This window comes from Bos javanicus, chromosome 1, assembly GCF_032452875.1.
Source record: "Bos javanicus breed banteng chromosome 1, ARS-OSU_banteng_1.0, whole genome shotgun sequence".
In the NCBI taxonomy this organism is placed as follows: domain Eukaryota; kingdom Metazoa; phylum Chordata; class Mammalia; order Artiodactyla; family Bovidae; genus Bos; species Bos javanicus.
The window spans coordinates 118,301,357-118,322,661 of record NC_083868.1 but is presented as its reverse complement, the minus strand read 5'-3'; the positions used below and the strand labels follow the sequence as shown (position 1 = coordinate 118,322,661).

The 21,305-nt window shown below is 41.5% G+C and overlaps 1 protein-coding gene across 1 annotated transcript in view; it reads right to left on the bottom strand.

The window, feature by feature from the left end:
- Nucleotides 1–588: 588 nt before the first annotated feature.
- The window catches only part of ANKUB1 (ankyrin repeat and ubiquitin domain containing 1), a 36,483-nt gene continuing 15,766 nt past the window's right edge, over nucleotides 589–21,305 (bottom strand). The window contains exons 4-5 of the mRNA XM_061419048.1: nucleotides 13,899–14,013; nucleotides 589–9,937 (exon numbers count right to left, since the gene is read on the bottom strand). Of these exons, the coding sequence (XP_061275032.1) occupies nucleotides 8,995–9,937; nucleotides 13,899–14,013 (1,058 nt within the window). The 3' untranslated portion in view covers nucleotides 589–8,994. The remainder of the gene's footprint in view (nucleotides 9,938–13,898; nucleotides 14,014–21,305) is intronic.

Here is a 21,305-nt window from a genome sequence, read left to right as displayed (position 1 = left end):
AACCACTTCTTGTCGAATTTTCTCAAATTGAACACATCTATTAACCCAGATCAAGAAATAGAATGTTACCAGTACCCCAGAACCTGTGCTGTGCTCTCTTCCAGTTACAATCCCCTCTTACTGTCTTTGCAATGACTAACACTTCTGTATATGCTGCCTACATTTCTTCATCATCATCTTTCCTTTTTTTGGTATCAACTTTCTATATGCCCAACCCTATAATATCAAACTAGAAGCCTATTTTTAGATGGTTTTAGAATTTAGGTGTCTCTGACTATTATAAGGATCTACCTTATAAACTTTTCTAGCAAATAGAATCAAAAATTTAAAATATTAAAAAAAACATTTAATAAGTGATTTGTAAGACTTCTACACTAAAAAACTTTGATGAGTGAAATCAAGGAAGACTTAAATAAATGGGGACATATACCATGGATGGTGAAATATATGGTGGGTTGTAAGATTCACTATTATTAAGAAGTTAGTTTCGAACAATCAAAATCCCAATAGGCTTTTTTTAAAAATAGAGGATAGCAAGTTTATTTTATTTTTATTATTTTTTACACATTTATTTTAAAATCTTTTTGGAAATGCAAGTGGCTAAGAATAGCCAAAACAAACAAGGAAAAAGAACAAATCAATTGTAAATTGATTTTTGACAAGGGTGCCAAGGTCCTAGGGCTTCCCTGGTGCCTCAGTGGTAAAGTCACCTACTAGTGCAGGAGACACAGTATAGATTTCTGGGTCAGGAAGATCTCCTGGAGAAGGAAATGGTGACCCACTCCAGCATGCTTGCCTAGGAAATCCTATCGACAGAGCAGCATGGAGATCTACAGTCTGTGGGGTCACAAAGAGATGGACATCACTTAGCGACTAAACACACATAGACCTGAAGAACTCTGAAACTTCTAGAAGAAAACATTTGAGAATATCTTCATGGCTTTGGGGTGGGCAAAGATTTCTTAGAGAGGAAGCAGAAAGCATGAACTATAAAAGAAAAAAACGATAAACTGTACTTCATTGGAGTTAAAAATTTTTCATTCATCAAAAGACACCATTAATAAAATGAAAGAGCCCACAGATTAGGAAAAAATGCTTACAGTACATACATCTGACAAGGAACTTGTATCATGAATATATAAAACTCTCCAATAAACCAATAATTAAAAGATAAACAACAGAATTTTTTAAATGGACAAAAACTTAATTGACACTTCACAAAATAAATGGTACAAATAGCCAAGAATCACATGAAAAAGCATTCAGTATTATTAGTCATCAAGGAAATGCAAATTAAAACCACAATGAGAAGTCATTTCAAACCTACTAGAATAAAAATCAGAAGTACTAATGACACCAAATTTTGGTGAGTCTGTAAAGTGACCAGAACACTTGTTACTAGAGGTGTAAAACTATAATACTGCTTTGGAGAACTGTTAGGTAGGTTCTTATAATGTTACTATATATTTACTGTATTATCACACAGTTCCATACCTAGATGTTTGCCCCCAAATAAATGAAAGGATATGTCCAGAAAAAGACCTTTACCATAATGTTTAAAGCAGCTTTATTCACAATATTGCAAAACTGGAGACACCCAATGTCAAACATCTGAATACATTGTGATGTGACCACATAGTGAGATACTACTCAATAGTAAAAAAAGATTCAAGGAAGACTTGTGTAGAGGAAGTGCAAATATTGGAGTTATTAGACCTGGACTGGAAAATAGCTATGAATAACATGTCCAAAATATTAGAAGACTAGTAAAGTATTTAATCAGTGCAGCAGAAACTGTAAAAAAAAAATTAACAAGTTAGAAAACAAATATACAATATAAAGAGTAAACAAAAGGAGCAGTCCATTGTGGAAAACTAGTAAAATTGACAAAACCATTACAAGACTGACTATCCATGGCAAAAATAAAAATAGGGCAAAAGATACTAGTAATGATATCAGCAATTAATAAAGGAATATTACTACATAGAGAAAAAGAAAAGAATGTACTACTAATAATGCAACAATGTTAATGAGCCTCAATAGATTAAGTTGAGAAAAATAACCCAGACACAAAGTGAACAGCTGTATGATTCCTTTAATTGGAAAGTGTTATACATGGAGATATATCAGGAAATCAGAATAGCAGTCGTCTATATGGATTAAGATAAATTTAGGAGTTTGAAGGAACTTTCTGAGGTAATGGAAGTCTTTATGTCTTGACTAGGTTATTAGTTACACAGATGTATATGTTTGTTCAATCTGTTGAATCTTACATTTAAGATCTTTGTAATTCACTGTAGGTAAACTCTACATCAGTTTAAAAAAATTAATAGCAAGCAGTGTCTTAGCAGAAATTCAAAAGATATCTGAGACCAGTATTAGACGTAGATGGTATTTATAACCCTACCAGGGACTTTCCCTGTATCAGTTCAGTTCAGTCGCTCAGTCATGTCTGACTCTTTGCCACCCCATGGACTGCAGCACGCCAGGTTCCCCGTCCATCACCAACTCCTGGAACTTGCTCAAACTCATGTGCATCGAGTTGGTGATGCCATCCAGCCATCTCATCCCTATATAGAATATTTTTCCTATATAGAATTTTTTTGAATTAATATTCTACTGTGTACTGCAATCATATGTTTAAAAAACAAAAATCATTTTTAAAAGTCCCAGGAAAGCAAATAATAATAAAAGAGGCAGAGAGAGGGAGAAAATAAACATTCTTGCTCATGTCCTTGTTTCTCACCTTCCCAGTTGCCCTACTACCATAGGCAACTGCTCTTCTCAGTTTCTTATGAATTATACCTCAGACTCTTTGTGTAAAAACAAATGCCTTAAATTTTCACTTAGGGTGATGGAGTTTTTGAAAACATGGTATTGAACTTTAAATATTCATGTAGCATCAGAACTGTTATCAGAAGCCCCAAAATTAAAACAGGTATTAGAAACTTTAGCATTAGAATTAGAAGTTCTGTCTGACCAGGTCTTCATACAAACTGGGGTTGTTGTGACTTTTCAAAGCACAATTTCTGGAGGATTTTCACATGCTGTCAAGCCTCCTTGGATAGTCAGATTAGAAATGCTCTTTTTTGCTAGGACTCTTGCTATTCCTAACTGCTGAAGCCATCGTTTCTCTTTAAAGGCACTGCAAGAAAACAGGGCATAATTTATAAGGAGGTCCATTCTTGTCCCCATTTATAGCTAAAGTGATGGAAATCTCGGGCTTATTTTGTTGTTTCTGTGGCTGGTTTGTCTTATCCTATGAGGAAGTAAACAGGAAAAAGGAATCTTTCTAAAACCATTTCCTTGTGAAGCAGTGGGAATAAAATCATCCCAAGGCAATACCAAAAGGTGAGCACTCACAGCTAGAAACAGAAAGCCACTCAATGTCATAGAATTTGCTGGGTTGAAGCTTTTTTTTTTTTTTTTTTGGCCGTGCTATGCAACTTGCAGGAACCTTAGTTTCTGAACTAGGGATTGAACCCACTTCCTTGGCAGCAAAAACCTGGGGTGCTAACCACTGGACAACAGGGAATTCCCTCCTTTGTACTTTTTATCAAAATGAAACAAAACAAAGCAACATACAGAGATCTGCTTTTATCAGGAGCATAAGAGCCCATCAGAAACATCTTTGGGGATTGCCATCTATTCTCAGTGCACCCTGAACCTTCTGGACCAGTCCTCCACATTTGGATCTTCACTAAGCTGGATTTCCAGGTTACATCAAGTTCACTGGAATCAGACAATAAGCTGTAAGGAAGACAGTTTTCTAGGCACACCTTGGCAATATTCTTTGATGTGTATAAAGCTGACACTGTCTTCTGAGGAATGAGACAGTCACTGTCAGCTCCATACCAGCCACCTGCACTCACCACCCAAGACCCACATTATCATTGGATCTGAGTTAACTCAATACTCTGAGTCAACCCTCACAAGTATATTTTTGTGAAGCTAAAGATGGCATTCCTAGAGACTTCCCTGGTGGGCTCATGACTAACTCTCTGTCCTCCCAATGCAGGGGGCCCAGGTTCAATCCCTGGTCAGGGAACTAGATCCCACAGGCCACAACTAAAAGACTGAAGATTCTGTGTACTGCAACTAAGACCAAGCACAGCCAAATAAATAAATAATAATAAATATTAAAATAAATAAATGAATGAATAATGTTAAAAAAAAATGTGGAGTTCCTGAATGACACATAGTCCAGCAAATGCTCTCATATGATGCCAGATGAAATGTCTGGGGTCCTGGTTTGGGAGATCACATTTATCACATAGTTGGGAACATCTAATGGACTGTCCCTGACCTGGTTCTCCTGGGTCACCACCACAAAGGATTAGTTAGGCTCTTTCCCATCTCCTGGCTATGATACTAGCTTGATGATGGTGGACCCCACCATCAAGATGGAACGTGTCCATTTCTCACATTTCGGCCCAAGAGCTATAACTGATCCTTCAGCGCAAAGTGCTCAGACCACCTGGCTGCCAGGCTTAACTGCCAGCTTCAGATGGACATGAGTGCTTTCATGACTCCTGTGAGGGGGGACATGAGTCAAACCAGAGAGAGATTTTCAGGGGCAAAAGGTGTGCAGGTTCCCCCGTGTCCTCCGCAACACACCAACAGGGAAATGTGGGATACATCCTGGGAAAGATGCTGTGGGAAAGGGAGAAGACAGATGGGAAGGCAGTCAAGAGTACAAATGCAAGGAAGAGGAAAATATTGGGAAATGAGAAACAATAAGTTTGGAAATAAGATTTCTATTCTCAACCTCATTGTGCTCAGTTTAGTTCAGTCATTCAGTCGAGTCTGACTCTTTGTGACCCCATGGTCTGCAGCACACCAGGCTTCCCATCCATCACCAACTCCCAGAGCTTGCTCAAACTCATATCCATTGAATCGGTGATGCCATCCAACCATCTCATCCTCTGTTGTCCTCTTATCCTCCTGCCTTCAATCTTTCCCAGCATTAGGGTCTTTTCCAGTGAGTTCTTCCCATCAGGTGGCCAAAGTATTGGAGCTTCAGTATCAGTTCTTCCAATGAATATTCAGAACTGATTTCCTTTAGGATTGACTGGTTTGATCTTGCAGTCCAAGGGACTCTCAAGAGTCTTCTCCAACACCACAGTTCAAAAGCATCAGTTCTTTGATGCTCAGCCTTCTTTATGGTCCAACTCTCACATCCATACATGACTATTGGAAAAACCATAGCTTTGACTAGACGGACCTTTGTCAGCAAAGTAATGTCTCTGCTTTTTAATATGCTGTCTAGATTGGTCATAGCTTTTCTTTCAAGGAGCAAGCGTCTTTTAATTTCATGGGTGCAGTCACCATCTGCAGTGATTTTGGAGCCCCCCCAAATAAAGTCTGTCACTGTTTCCATTGTTTCCCCATCTATCTGCCATGAAGTGATGGGATCAGATGCCATGATCTTCATTTTTTGAATGTTGGGTTTTTAGCCAGCTTTTTCACACTCCTCTTTCACTTTCATGAAGAGGCTCTTCAATTCCTCTTTTCTTTCTGCCATAAGGGTGATGTCATCTGCATATCTGAGGTTATTGATGTTTCTCCTGGCAATCTTGATTCCAGCTTGTGCTTCATCCAGCTTGGGATTTCACATGATGTACTTTGCATATAAGTTAAATAAGCAGGGGGACAATATACAGCCTTGATGTACTCCTTTCCCAATTTGGAACTGGTCTGTTTTTCCATGTCCGGTTCTAACTGTTGCTTCTTGACCTGTATACAGATTTCTCAGGAGGCAGGTAAGGTGGTCTGGTATTCCCATCTCTTTAAGAATTTTCCATTTTTTTGTTGTGATCCACATAGTCAAAGGCTTTAGTGTAGTCAATGAAGCAGAAGTAGATGTTTGTCTGGAATTCTCTTGCTTTTTCTATGATCCAATGTATGTTGGCAATTTGATCTCTGGTTCCTCTGGCTTTTCTAAATCCAGCTTGAACATCTGGAAATTCTTGGTTCATGTACTGTTGGAGCCCCGCTTGGAGAATTTTGAGCATTACTTTGCAAGTGTGTGCTACTGCTAAGTCACTTCAGTCGTGTCCGACTCTGTGCGACCCCATAGACAGCAGCCCACCAGGCTCCCCCGTCCCTGGGATCTCCAGGCAATAACACTGGAGTGGGTTGCCATTTCCTTCTCCAATGCATGAAAGTGAAAAGTGAAAGTGAAGTCGCTCAGTCGTGTCCGACTCTTAGCGACCCCATGGACTGCGGCCTACCAGGCTCCTCCCTCCGTCTATGGGATTTTCCAGGCAAGAGTACTGGAGTGGGGTGCCATTGCCTTATCTGGCAAGTGTGTGAGATGAGTGCAATTGTGCAGTAGTTTGAGCATTCTTTGGCATTGCCTTTCTTTGGGATTGGAATGAAAACTGACCTTTTCCAGTCCTGTGGCCACTGCTGAGTTTTCCAAATTTGCTGGCATATTGAGTGCAGCACTTTCACAGCGTCATCTTTTAGGAATTGAAATAGCTCAGCTGGAATTCCATCACCTCCACTAGCTTTGTTTGAAGTGATGGTTCTGAAGGCCCACTTGATTTCTCATTCCAGGATGTCTGGCTCTAGGTGAGTGGTCACACCATCGTGGTTATCTGGGTCATTAAGATCTTTTTTTGTGTAGTTCTTCTGTGTATTCTTGCCACCTCTTCTTAATATCTTCTGTTTCTGTTAGGTCCATATGGTTTCTGTCCTTTATCGAGCCCATCTTTGCATGAAATGTTCCCTTGGTATCTCTAATTTTCTTGAAGAGATCTCTAGTCTTTCCCATTCTATTGTTTTCCTTTCTTTCTTTGCATTGATCGCTGAGGTTTCTTATCTCTCCTTGCTATTATTTGGAACTCTGCATTCAAATGGGTAAATCTTTCCCTTTCTCCTTTGCCTTTGGCTTCTCTTCTTTTCTCAGCTATTTGTAAGGCCTTCTCAGACAACCATTTTGCCTTTTTACATTTCTTTTTCTTGGGGATGGTCTTGATCACCAGCTCCTGTACAGTGTCCTGAACCTCCGTCCATAGTTCTTCAGGCACTCTGTCTATAAAATCTAATCTCTTGAATCTATTTGTCACTTCCACTCTATAATCGTAAGGGATTTGATTTTGGTCATACTTGAGTGGTCTAGTGGTTTTCTCTACTTTCTTCAATTTAAGTCTGAATTTTGCAATAAGGATTTCATGATCTGAGTCACAGTCAGCTCCCAGTCTTCTTTTGCTGACTGTATAGAGCTTCTCCATCTTCAGCTGCAAAAAATATAATCAATCTCGTTTTGGTATTGACCATCTGGTGATGTCCATGTGTGGTATCTTCTTTTGTGTTGTTGGAAGATGGTATTTGCTATGACCAGTGCGTTCTCTTGGCAAAACTCTGTTAGCCTTTGCCCTGCTTCATTTTGTACTCCAAGGCCAAACTTGCCTGTTACACCAAGTATCTCTTGACTTCCTACTTTTGCATTCAAGTCCCCTGGGATGAAAAGGACATCTTTTTTGGGTGTTAGAACTAGAAGGTCTTGTAGGTCATCATAGAACTGTTTAATTTCAGCTTCTTCGGCATTGGTGGTTGGAGCATAGACTTGGATTACTGTGATATTGAATGATTTGCCTTGGAAATGAAGAGAGATCATTCTGTCATTTTTGGGATTGCACCCAAGTACTCCATTTTGGATTTTTTTGTTGACTACGAGGTCTACTGCATTTTCCTGTGGGATTCGTGCCCACAGTAGTAGATATAATGGTCATCTGTATTAAATTCGCCCATTCTAGTCCATTTTAGTTCACTGATTCCTAAAATGTCAATGTTCACTCTTGCCATCTTCTATTTGACCACTTCCAATTTACCTTGATTCATGGACCTAACATTCCAGATTGCTATGCAATATTGTTCTTTACAGCATCGGATCTTGCTTCCGTCACCAGTCACATCCACAGTTTTAGGACTAAAATTATTCTCACCAGTAGGTGGCAACAATCTAGCTGATATAAAGACAAATACAGAGAGACCACTAAAACAGTCTAGCTTTGTTTTTTCTTTCCTTCTCATGATATTGAGTAAGGGGGAAAGCCATTCATAAATCTATATTTCCACTGTAATCTTGGCACCCAAGAATGCCTCATAAGTCGTGGATGGGTCCTGAGATCTAATTAGAGTTCTGTTTTCAGTGTAAACTGATGACCCACATATAAAATTTTATCTTATGAAATGAATGTGCCTGAAAAATTTGCTTCTGACACACTTTTTTATGTCTTTAAATGTCATAATGGATTACTTTTTAAACTTACCTTAAATGTTAATATCAATTCTATTCTCTTATCCAGTATAGTTCTCCCCCAGCCTGTATATCTTATCTGTAAGTCAACTGAAGTCTTATGACTCAGTTTGTCATTAAATTGTTCTTTTCTTCCCTTCCACTTTCACTACCATCTAGGCTTCCATTGACACTTTTGATATCTCCCAGATTGCAAGTTTCCCCCTTCTCCCTTTAATTATAATTAGCAATTCCTTTTAGTTCAAAGAAAATGCAGCAGCAGCAGCAAGGGAACTTGTTCATTGATACAACTCTTCTCTTCCTGAAAATTTGGTGAGTAGAATACTACACAGATGGGCCAATAAAATCAGTTCATTTTGTCCTGAATATGAGGTTAGGCTGAGGACCTTGAAGCTGGGGACTGATGCATTGGAACAACCTGTATTACACCATATGGCATGTTAGGGCCTCATGGACCATTTGTTCCCTGTGTGTGTGTGTATTAGCCACTCAGTCGTGTCCAACTCTGTGGGACCCCATGGACTGTAACCCACCAGGCTTCTCTGCCCATGGGATTCTCCAGGCATGCATACTGGAGTGGATTGCCATGCCCTCCTCCAGAGGAGCTTCCCAACCTAGGGATCAAACTCAGGTCTCCTGCATTGCAGGCAGACTCTTTTCCATCTGAACCACAAGATTGTTCCCTAGAGCTGCCCAATTAAAGTTCACCTTTGTTTGAAGAGAAAAGCTTACCTGGCCACAGCTAAGCAGTAGATGGCGTTCTGCCTTGGAGTCCTCCCACTATGCTCTGAGAAAGATGCAAAGGAAGATCTGAGTAAAAAGTCAGCACTGGGAGTTGCATAGTAAAAAGATGGGTGTGAATAGCCCACTCTTGAAATTGGAGGGAGAGGGACTTGGGGCATATATGTATTTTTAATGAGCTTTTCTTTTTTCCTAGTTGTGGCAGTAGTTTTTTTCTGACTTTGTTGTCTTTTTTGTAATTCAGAGAATGTGTTTGCATCTACCAGTGGAGGAAATCTGACTATCTCTTCTCTTGTGTCCTGCTGTGCAACTGCCAAAGGACAGGCAAGTTTCCTGCTCACAGTTTGCTCCCTGAGGGGCGGCAGTTTGCTCTCAATGCCTCCTTGTGAGTCCTTGTCCATAGCCTTCTGCCAGCTCTTGGAGGTCATTTTGGGTTTGGTGAAACCGTCCACCATCACAACATCTCCAACTTTTGCCCCCAAGACCCTTGCCCCGCAAAGCTGGCCTTTATTCAGGTTGTGACTCTGAGCTCTGAGTACCCATTGTTTTATTTTAATATAAATCCTCATGGAGACTGAGATTTTCAGAAAAGAAACCGTGGACCACATTTTACTCAGTAAATACAACACGCAGTCTTTATGCTTGTGTTTGCACGCAATGGTCAGAGGAGTTTGTCCTGCTGCGTTTTTGCAATCCAGGCACAGCACGCTGCAATTGACAAAGGCCTTCAGAATCAACAGTTGGCCAGCTTCCACAGCTGCATGAATGGGGCATTTAGAGACGTCTGTGTGCAGGGCTTCCTGGCACCATGCTTGGTAGGGGTGCACGCCGACTGTCTCGTGGGGCCGCACACCCTGTTTCAGGGCCCATTCAGTGAGCTCAATGTACCCATAAAAGGCGGCGATGTACAGGGCGACCCTTTTCTGATACCTGAATGAATGAAACAAGCCAGAGCAAACAGACAAATGTAGTTTCACTAAATACCCCTGAAGCATTCTAGTTAAAATATTTATTTCTTCCTAACTTTTACCTACAATGTTTTCAGAAAAGGCCTATAGTAATATACAGGCTTCCCAGATGGGGCTAGTGGTAAAGAACCCACCTGTCAATGCAAAAGACACAAGAGATACGGGTTCGGTCCCTGGGTGGGGAAGATCCCCTGGAGGATGAAATGGCAACCCACTCCAGTGTTCTTGCTTGGAGAATCCCATGGGCAGAGGAGCCTGGAGAGCTACAATCCATGGGGTCACAAAGAGTCAGGACACAACTGAAGTGACTTAGCACACAAGATGCAGGTTCAATCACACAGGCCTTGCTTATACACATCGTCCTACTGTGCATATGTAAATAATTCAAACTGGTTTCTTTGGAGCAGTTTTCTTTTTTATGAAAATCAAATGTTCAAGAAAAATATTAAGCTTTGTATTAACTGGGAAAGTACAGGAAGAGATTCAGTACATTTTTAGAAATTTGAACGTTTTGTATGTTTGTTTGCTTTGTCCTTATTTTCTGGCTTCTCAGAGTCTCCACTGCTATTCTGATCTAAACCACTAGATTGCCTCCCACCAGCATGACCACCAGTGCCACAGTCTCCTAACTGGTCTCCCACTTCCTTCTTATCCTGCTATGGGCTTTTCCTCACATAGTGCTTAGCAATCTTCTTTTTCCTTAAGTTGGTGGTGGCCTATGCCCTGTTCTAAACAATAGCTTAGCTTGTTCTAATAGCTTCCTGCTGCAACTGAAATTCTAATGCTTCACTTTGGCCTACAAGGCCCCTGTCACCAGGACCCTGCCCGTCTCTAACATCACTTCCCACCAACTCCCCTTCTCTTCCACTGTATTATACCCTTACTGGCCTTCCTGACATCTCTATCCTTCCAATACCCCATCAGGCACAAATCAAATGATTGGTGAAGAGCGTTCAGAGAAATAAGAATTAGGGAGGCAAGGCTAGGCAGGGCCCTGCCAGGTATTGTCCAGATCCACTTGGACAAGGCTTATCAGAGCCCATCATAGAGATGGAAGCAAGCTAGCCTGGTATCATCCAAAATCTACTGCATAGAACTAACTTTTGTTTCTGATTACATGCTCACCACAGCATCTGTTCCTGTCTATTGGCTTCCCATGGAATTCTCCTGAATGAGAAAGATGATCTTCCCAGAACATGTGAGTTTCTAGGGCCCTATGACAGTTAGAGTCTAACTAACTAGAGTTATACATGAATGCACTGGTGTTTTGGTTCATATATCAATTTATTTTGAAATTCATTAGTGTAAGCCGGCAACTCTGAATTTGATCAGTTTTCCTGATTCGGGGAGAAAAGCCTCTCCTGGGTCAACCAACTGGCCTTCGCTTTCATCCTTAATACCCATGTTGTTGGAACTAGAGCTCTCTTGTTGCTGAGCCTAGTTGATTCTGCCTCCTAAACGATCTTTTCACTATCTATCTGTTCTCCTAGACCCACCTCTGCTACATAAGCCTAGCTCAGGCCGCCAGTGTCTTTTGACTGTCTGCCTCTATTCCCCATACTGCAGCCAGAGCCAAAATTCTAAAATGCAGATTTCATCATGGTCTTTCTCTACCTTCCATGTCTTCCCACCATTCAAAAGATAAAGTCCAAATTCCTTCACATTCCTACAAGAGCCTTCATGAGCTGGCCTCTTCCAACCTTTCCAGCCTCTGGCCACTAGCTTCCTCTTATTCTATAATCTACCATGTGGAACTTCTTTCAGTTTTTTAAATCTATTCTTGCCCCTGGGTCTTTATACATGTGGTTCCATCTGTTTTGAAAGTGTTAGTTAATCGATCGTGTCTGACTCTTTGCTACCCTGTGGACTGTAGCCCTCCAGGCTCCTCTGTCCATGGGATTTCCCAGGAAAGAATACTGGAGTGGGTAGCCATTCCCTTCTCCAGGAGATCTTCCCAACCCAGGGATCAAACCCAGGTCTCCTGTATTGCAGGCAGATTCTTTACTCTCTGAGCCACCAGGAAAGCCCTCATTGGAATGTTTTAATTCTTTTCCCAATCATTTACCTGAGTATCAGCCCTTCAAGTTCCTTTTTAAGGATGCTTTATCTGCTCCTGTAAGTCTAGTTGTCCCTACTATATAGTCCCTTATCTTCTTGCACAATGCCCATGTCATCATACTTTTCAGGCTGAATGGTAACAGCAGTGACACCTAACATCCTCCTTACCATTTGCCAGGCTGATCTCTAAGTTCCTTCTGATGTTAGCTCAGTTAATCTCTAAAGTAGTTCTATAAGATAGGTGCTATTATTATTCACATTTTACAGAAGAGGAAACTGAGGTACAGGATGACTACTTGCTCAAGTGTACACAATTAAACACTGAGGGAGTAGGGCTATGAATCTAGGTAGATTGTCACTGGAGTTTGTACCCCTGAACATTTTGCAATTCTGTTCTTCCAAGAATTAGTTACTTATTTTGTGTGTCTTCTACTGGACTATAAACTTGCTAAAGGCAGGAATCATATCTTGTTTATTGCTCATGCTGCTGCTAAGTCACTTCAGTCGTGTCTGACTCTGTGCGACCCCATAGCCGGCAGCCCACCAGGCTCCCCCGTCCCTGGGATTCTCCAGGCAAGAACACTGGAGTGGGTTGCCATTTCCTTCTCCAATGCATGAAAGTGAAGAGTGAAAGTGAAGTTGCTCAGTCGTGTCAGACCCCCAGCGACCCCATGGACTGCAGCCTACCAGGCTCCTCCGTCCATGGGATTCTCCAGGCAAGACCACTGGAGTGGGTTGCCATTGCCTTCTCCTTATTGCTCATAGTACATAGTAAACGCTCAATAGATGTTTGTTGATTGGGTGAATGAATTGAAATAGGAGTTTTTCAGTCTTATTATGTATATTCTCTGAGCTCTTAGATTTTATTTAAAGATTAAGTGGAAATGGTTAAGTACATGTGCACTGGAGTAAGTTGTTGGGATCCAAAACTTAATTGGGCCCTTTGCTAGCTGTGTGATGTTGGGCAGACTTCCTAAATCAGTTTCCTTACCTGTAAAATAAGATAAAGAATAAGATTTTTATGGGTAATCTCTTAGAAATGTTCTAAGTATAAAATAAGGTAATAAGTATAACACAATGTCTGCTACAAAGTATTCAACAAATAGGCATTGTTGAAAGCAATGAAATGTTTCTTTGCATTCAGAGCATGCAAAGAGAGCATCATAATTATCCCCAAATAGAAATTAATTTAAATTATTTTAATATCTTAGAAAATTTCAAAAACTGGCTTTCCAGTCTGTCACCTCACAGCCTCCTGTGTGTGGGCATCTGTAAAGTATGATTAAATCACCACAAGGAGGCACTGTTCAAAAATACCACTGCATTAAAACCTAAAAGGTAGTTTATGCCCCTGGCAAGCTACTGGCTGCAGAGATAAGTTAAAATGTCCACCTGCTTCTCTGAGCCTACCCTCCTCCATTGCTCCAGCAGCACAGGCAACACTTCATGTGCGGCAAAAGTTTAAAAGCATGCGTTAAAAGTAATTCGATAAGTTACATGATAGCTTAGGAAGAGATCACGGATATTTTCAGCCAATCAATTAGCAATCAGTGGTTTTTAAGAACAATTGAATAGAAGAGTAGCAAGGCACTTATTCTGGTAGCCTTTAAAAAGTGCTGTTAAAAGTCTAATATCCAAACCAAAGTGAAGTCTCCCATTTAGATTGTTAGTATAAGGAAAGCCTTCCTGAATTGCAATTCATCACCAAAGGCTCTCAGCCCTGGTGGCATCCTTGCTGTCTTATTCTAGAATATATTGCAATAAAAATGTCTAAGGGGAACTTTCATGGAGCAACACCCCAGCTAAAGAGGTCCTATGAGAGTTTAGAAAAAATTGAATAGTTTAGCATTTGCTTTATCTCGTACTTGAGGACTGGTCCTTCATTTGATAAATAGCGTTGGACTTGAAGTTTTTGTCCAAGGAGACAACCCATCAGAAACTCCTTCCATCCGTCCCAGACATCCAAGCGAAGTGTTGTGCCTGTGGATAAAGAGAGGTGGAGACGGTTAGAGTCACCAGGGTTAGGTGATCAAAAAACATCTGATGATAGCTTTCTCCAAACTGGCCTGAACTGGGTGCCAAACTAAAAGTAGCCTTTGAATAAGGAGAGGAGGATGCCTAAAAGTGAGAGAGAAAGAGAGATGCTGTCTTTAGCTTGGGCCTACATTAACTTGGAAAAACTTTTTAACTTCTGTATACTTGCATTTTCTCATCTGCACAGTGAAAGCATATAATGCTGGACTTCTTTCTGCAGCTATCTTAAAGTAGTCCTGTGGACACTGATTCCTTGCTGATCTATACATCACCATGGAAATGTAAGCTGTTATGTTGAAAGAGAAACTCAATGGTGGCAGGACATATGTACTTCTTGGCCTTTAGCTTATGTTGTGGGCTATGGGTGAAGATGAACAATCCTTGCATTGTATCCTTCACAAAACAGGAGCCATTCTGCGTTATGAACATAATTGCATTGCAGCTGGAGGATTTATCACTTGTTCCGAAAAAGCCTGCCTGCTCCTGGCTTTGTGACTACATTCCCTTTGTCCTTCAGGCTGGTGTTTCCCAAGAATCTTTCCTCAGGCTTCTGCTCTTACTCTACATGTTCCCTCAGGATAAAACCCAGTCTTGGGAACTTTCTTGAAAGTCCAGAGGTTAAAACTCCATGCTTCCAACTGCAGGGGGCATGGGTGTGATCCCTGGTTGGGAAACTAAGATTCCCTGGCTGGAGTCCAGACTCCAGCCAGGCCCCTGCTCCAGCTGCAGATTCCTCCTGCTGGGGACATCACCAGACAAAGGATCATGCTAGAACCCTACTGTTGTGAAAGACAACCTTTGCGGTGCGACCAGAAAGAGAAAAAAACAAAAACAGGCTCCTCCCCATCTGACCCACTCAGACCTTTCTCCCTCCGGCCTGCCTCCCTCACTCTGTTCTGGCCATTCTGGCCTTTCACCTGTTCTTCAGATACATCAAGTCCACTCCCATCTGAGGATGGAAAGACCTACAATTTCTTTTGCTTCAAAGGGGCTTTATCCAGGTCCACAGGGCAGTGTCCTTCTTACTCAGCTTTGCCTTCAACATTGTATCCTCACAGAAGATCGTCTCAGTCACTATGGCTAAAGCAATCTCTGCCACAACCCACCCTCCCCGAAACCCCTTATGCTGTGACCTTACTTTTACTTCTTCATAGTCCCTATCATCAGTACTTGAAATCATTTTACTTGTTTGGACATTTTTTTTTTCACGGCCTACTAAAGAGGAAGATCCTTTAGGACTCGCCTCACCACCTGCCACTTGCTGAGTGCTCACAGATGGTCCTCTGTGAGGATACAAGTGCCCACTCCAAGTTTGTTGGCTGACTCACAGGCCACCTCAGTGCCACTGATGGCATCATTGATCACCCCTGTGCCCTCACCCCTGAGTCTGCAAACTCCAGGCAGGCCTCTGCTCCAGCTGCAGATTGCTTCTGCCGGGGACATCACCAGCCAAGGGATCATGCTAGAACCTACTGTTGTGAAAGACAACCTTTCCCCCACAGCCTGCTTTTCCTCCTGTCCCGTGTCTCAGTTTGTGTTACCACCATCTTCCTTCCTTGCTGCCTGAACTGGAAACCTGGGAGTTGTTCTCCATCCCTTCCTTTCTCTCATGCCCCCAACATGTATACAATCACTTGTTTTTCTTTAGTCACTCAGTCATGTCCAGCTGTTTGTGACCCCATAGACTGTAGCCCACCATGCTCCTCTGTCCATGGGATTCTCCAGGCAAGAATACTGAAATGGGTTGCCATTTCCGTTTCCAGGGGATCTCCCCGACCCAGGGATTAAAGCTATGTGTCCTGCCTGGCAGGCAGATTCTTTACCACTGAGCCACCTGGGAAGCTCATACAATGACTAAGACCTGACAGTTTTACTCTTGTTTTCTCACCTCCATCTCAACCAGCTCTATCCTATTTCAGGCCTAGATAATCTCTCACCTAAATCTACCTTGAGAAGCTCCCCACAGCCTCCCCGTCTTTATTCAATTCTCTGCTCAGATGTCATCTCCTGGTCTAGCCAAACATCTACAATAACCTCTCCCCACCTTACCATGCCACTCTCTATTCCCTTCTGCTTTCTTTTATAGTTCTTCATTCTATTTAAAATTGGATATTTTTCTGCTTACTGGATGATGCATGCCTTCCCCACTGAAAAGCAAGCTTGAAGACAGTAGAAACTTTGTTACTTAAAAAAAAAAAAAAAAGACTTTTATTTATTTGGCTTTGGTCTTAGTTGCAGCATGCAAGACCTTTAGATGTGGCATGTGGAATCTAGTCTCATGACCAGGGATTGAACCTGTGCCCCCTGCATTGGGTCTTAGCCACCGGACCACCAGGGAAGTCCCTGGAAACTTGCTACTCTTGCTCACAACTCTGTGCTTGTTTTCCCGAAACGTGCCTGGCTCATGGTGGATGATCTAATACTGGGCTCTATTTTAATTATGCTCTTGGGTTGCAAGGAGACCCTCAAGAAAATGGGGCTTATTATATCGAGACAATGACAACATCTTGATTTCTAAGGAACCAAGACTCCTCTCAAAATGGGCCATCTCTCCCATGGGTCCCAGGATCTCTCTCTCATGCCCTCTAGGTCTCTTTGTGTGCCTTCCTTTCTCCACTGACAGGCTGCCCTGCTTATTCCTGGAGTTTCTGTCGTATCACAACTTTGGCATGCATGCCACGTGGATTTGCTGTAACCTAACCTTACTTCTTGGTGCTTTTCATTTTTCACCCCTACCGATAACCAGTTTTATCTCTCTACATTTCCCAGTTTGAATTCACAAGAATGATAATTAATAATAATAATAACAGTAATATATTGAATATGAATAGCTAATATTCACTGAATGCTTATTATATGTTCTAAGTACATGAATAATTTCACAGTTTAAAATTCACAACAATCCTAAGTGATGGGTTGTATTATTTTCTCCATTTGACAGCTGAGGAAATTGAGGCACTGTAAGATGAAGTGACCCCCAGGTTTTACATAACCAGTAAGTAGTGGAACCAGGTGTTGGACTTGGACAATCTGGCTCGTGGGCCCTTGCTCCTGTCCTCTATGTTATGCTTGTCTCCAAGCGAGACTGTAATTGCCTCAGCTAGGAGAGCTGAGGTCGCTGGACAGCAGATGGATTGATTGCTTTTGACTCAATATGATGGCCCCAGAAGTTGGATGCCAAAGTGACGATGAGACAGTGTGTGACTAGGCTCATCCATGCACATCCTCAGGCTCAGACAGTTCACCATAAATACTTGTAGGTGAGAAAGAAGGAAGGTAGAATATTCATAACGCAGTAATCTTAGAGTCACAGAAGGCTGAAGATAAGAAGATCCATCAGGGCTTCCCTGGTGGTCCGGAGGTATAGAATTTGCAGGGGACATGGTTTCATCTCTGACCAGGGAACCAAGATCGCACATGCCTCAGGGCATCTCCTGAGCCCTTGCTCTCTGCAACTAGAGAAAGCCCTCTCAAATACCCAGCACAGCCAAAAAAAAAAAAAAAAAGGATCCTAAAAGACTAGCCCATGGAGAATTGCCTGAATTACTTAGTGAGCTGGGAGTAGAACTTGGCTTGGAATTCATGTCTCTAGGATTCTTTTGAATGCTTAGAAAGCCTCCTTTTTTCAATTACCTTTCTTCTCTTTCTTTCCTTCTTGCTTCCCTGCTCTTGCCCTTCTTGCCTCTACTTCACAGGTAGACACCCACACAAGTATATGTTCTTCCTACTGATGCCTCTCATGTGGTTTTGTTGTTGTTGTTTGTTTTGTTTTTGATCTCTCCCTTTTGAATGTTACAATCTGTAGTCTTGAAGTGGGGCTCTTCTTCCCTTACTCTTGGCTCTAGGATTTCTTGACCTTGGCCTCATTGTCCTTTGTGGGTTGATTCCTAGTTGACGACGTGTTTACTCACAGAGCCTGATCTGCATTAATACCCTCAAAGCTCCTAGCCTACCTTAACCCTCACAAGTCTGGCCTCAGCTAGGAGAACTCACTCTCTTACTGGAGAATTATGGAATCATTCTGTAGAGATTGAGTAGAAGTTCTACAAATACACTCTAAAAATGCCTTAATAAACATTTTCCAAAACACGGATCATCCCCGACATAATAGATTTGTTTCTCTAAAGCTTCTTGCTGTATTTAAACTTTCTTGTTAAATATTTGAGGACTTTCCTGACAGTCCAGTGGTTAAGACTTCACCTTCCAATGCAGAGAGTATAGGCTTGATCCCTGGTCAGGGAGCTAAGATTCCACATACATTGTGGCCAAAACATAAAAATCAGCAGCAGTATGGTAACAAATTCAATAAAGACTTTTAAAATGGTCCACATCAAGAGAAAATCTTAAAATATTGGATTTCTATGACTAGCACTAGAAACAAGAGACTTTAAACACGGTTCCAAGTGCATTGATATCATCTCCTGACTTAAGTGACTTACTATGTTTTTAATTTCTGAAAATCACTCACACATGAGCATTGAAAAGCTTTAGCTTAGCAGTCTACCCCAGGCCCCTTGGTCCTCCACAGTGAGGCCACATAGTCCCCATTTGAATGACTAGAACAGTCTGAATTTCAGTAGCAGAGGATTTGTTAAGATTGCCGACCAGCAGCTCAGAAGTTTGGTGGAAAGTTGCTCTTCCTGTTTATCCTGCTCAGATGTTGTCCTGTTTTAGTAACTTGCCTTATTCCTCCAGGAATAAGAGACCAAGCCCCCATCTTATGCCTCAGAGCACAAGTCTCATTATTCTACTCTACCTTTGGGGTTTCAGAACTGAGATCCCATCTCTGTTCTCTGAGTTTGGAACTTGGAGAATTCTTATTCTGAATCCCAGTCTCTGGGGTTAGATTTCTCTTACATGTTGACAGAGGCTCCAGTGTCAGCAACCAGCTTGTCTCATTTCCTACCTGTTATGTCATTCATTCATTGATTCCTGGTGGCTCAGACGCAGGGGACATAGGTTGGATCTCTGGGTGGGGAAGATCCCCCAGAGAAGGAAATGACAACCCACTCCAGTATTCTTGCCTGGGAAATTCCATGGACAGAGGAGCTTGGCATGCTATAGTCCACAGGGTCTCAAAGAGTCCGACAGGACTTGACAACTAAATACCAAACAACAAAACAAAAAAAATTCCTGGTGCTATGATTCACCTACCAGGGCCCTGCTGGATCTCCCTAAGGTTCACCTTCTGTCTTCTTCCATCTTACCAATTGTTAATCCAGACTTACCTGCCTATTCCAGGACCCTCACCAGCAGAGTATTTTTCATGAACAAATGTTACAGGTATTCTAACTATTAATTTCAGTTTTTTGTAGTAAAGCAGTTCTAATTTCTCAAAGATCAAAGGTGACAATGGATAGTTTTTCTCTTAATGCTTAACTTTGGCATTTCTAGCAAATTTCTAGGAGAGTTAATAAGTACCATTTATTAGATAATCTTTCCATCCCAATTGAGCTGTAATGCCTCCTTTGTCACACATTAAATTCCTTCATAAGCTTAGGAATTCTGTTAGAAAATAGCTACTTATTTTTAAAGTGCTCTGTTGCTCCAGAAAGTACAACTAAAATTATAACCAAAAGTAAAACTAATGAGACTTAAAGGACTCTTCCTACGTGAACTGTCTAATTCTTTACTCTTAATTTTTTTAAGTGGATTCCCCAAATTGTATATATTTACAAAACCTGGATCCACCCACTCTCTACTTCCAAACCCATCTACCATGCCTCAGCTACGCAGGAAAGCAAGTGCAAGCAACAGTGCCCGTTCTAGGGAATGTCTCCATGCTCTCCCTGTGTGGTCCCTCTATCCCAAGTTCCTGGATTCCTCATGCATACTCTGGGGACAGTATTTGCCTGTCTGATTTGGGCTTTTTCTTTCTGAACGTGGAAACCATGTCTCTGGCTTGGGTTTCCCTTAATGGAAATCAAAACAGAACACTGATCAGAACTTAAAGAGCACAAATAAAATAGGTATCAGTAAAGACACTGGGTTGACAGTAGAAGTTGTTGGAAAGAGCCCAACCCTGAATGTGAGATGACTATTCATTACCCATATGATCTTGAACAAGGTCACTTAACTTTTCTGAGCCTCACTTTTCTCATATATAAAAGGAATTAAAATGGCACAGTAGGTCTCTGACTGGTCTAAAGTCTGGCTGAGGGGCCCTGGAGCCCACCTAGATTTTGAGGCCTGAGCTGACGGGAGCCTTTTCTTGGCATAGTCTCTCAGATGTGATATGCTCAGTCTGGGCCATGAATACATGCCATGAGGTGTTCACAGTGAGAAGTACCAAATGGCGTCATTCTGTCCTGTATAGGTTGATTCAAGAAAAGGTGTATGTGTGTGTGTGTGTGTGCATGTTTGTGTCTATTGGACCTATATAACGTGTCACTAAACCTGAAGTCATAAAATTATAAAATCACAAACATTAGGAAATGATTAGCTTTGATCAATGCTTGATAAGTTAATTCTCAGACATTCTATCACCAAAAGAGCCCTTTATCCCTGTATTACTTATCTTCTTCTTAATGCCTGCAACCTTTCTGTCTCCATCCGGTTTATTGGAAATGCTCTCTCTGAGCTCACCAATGACCTTTAAGCCAGAACAAAAGGTTTTTAATCATACACTATCTTTGGTCTTTTACCAGCATCCAGCAGTCTCTTCTTCATCATCTGTGACAATTCAGAATCCCTGTTCTGCTTCCGACTCTGACAGTTTTCTGTATCATTTTCTGACTCCTGTCTACTTATGTCAACTTCAGCACCTCCTTCTTTGAGGATCATTTTAAAGTGTGTTATCCTTGACATACCCTGAGCAAGTAATTTAAGCATATAGAATCTTTTTGTTTTCTTTAAATCTATAAAAAATTAGGGGTTGGGGGAATTCCCCGGTGGTCCCATGATTAGGATCCCATAATTCCATTGCAGGTGGCACAGGTTTGATCCTTCATGGGGAAGTAAGATCCTGCATTCCACATGGTGCAACCCAAAAAAAAAAAAAAAAAAGTAGAGGTTGGACCAGGCCATTTCTGAATTCTCAATCTCTAAAGTGTCTCATCATGACCTGAGCAGCACAAGCCTGAAGAAAAGTCACCCTGGTTTTCTCATTTATCCTTTGTCATTTCATTAAATAACTAGGTCATAAGCTGCTTGAAGACAAATGCCACTTCTGTAGTGTGGTGCGTGCATGCTCAGTCATGTCCGACTCTTTGCGACCCCATAGACTGTAGCCTTTCAGG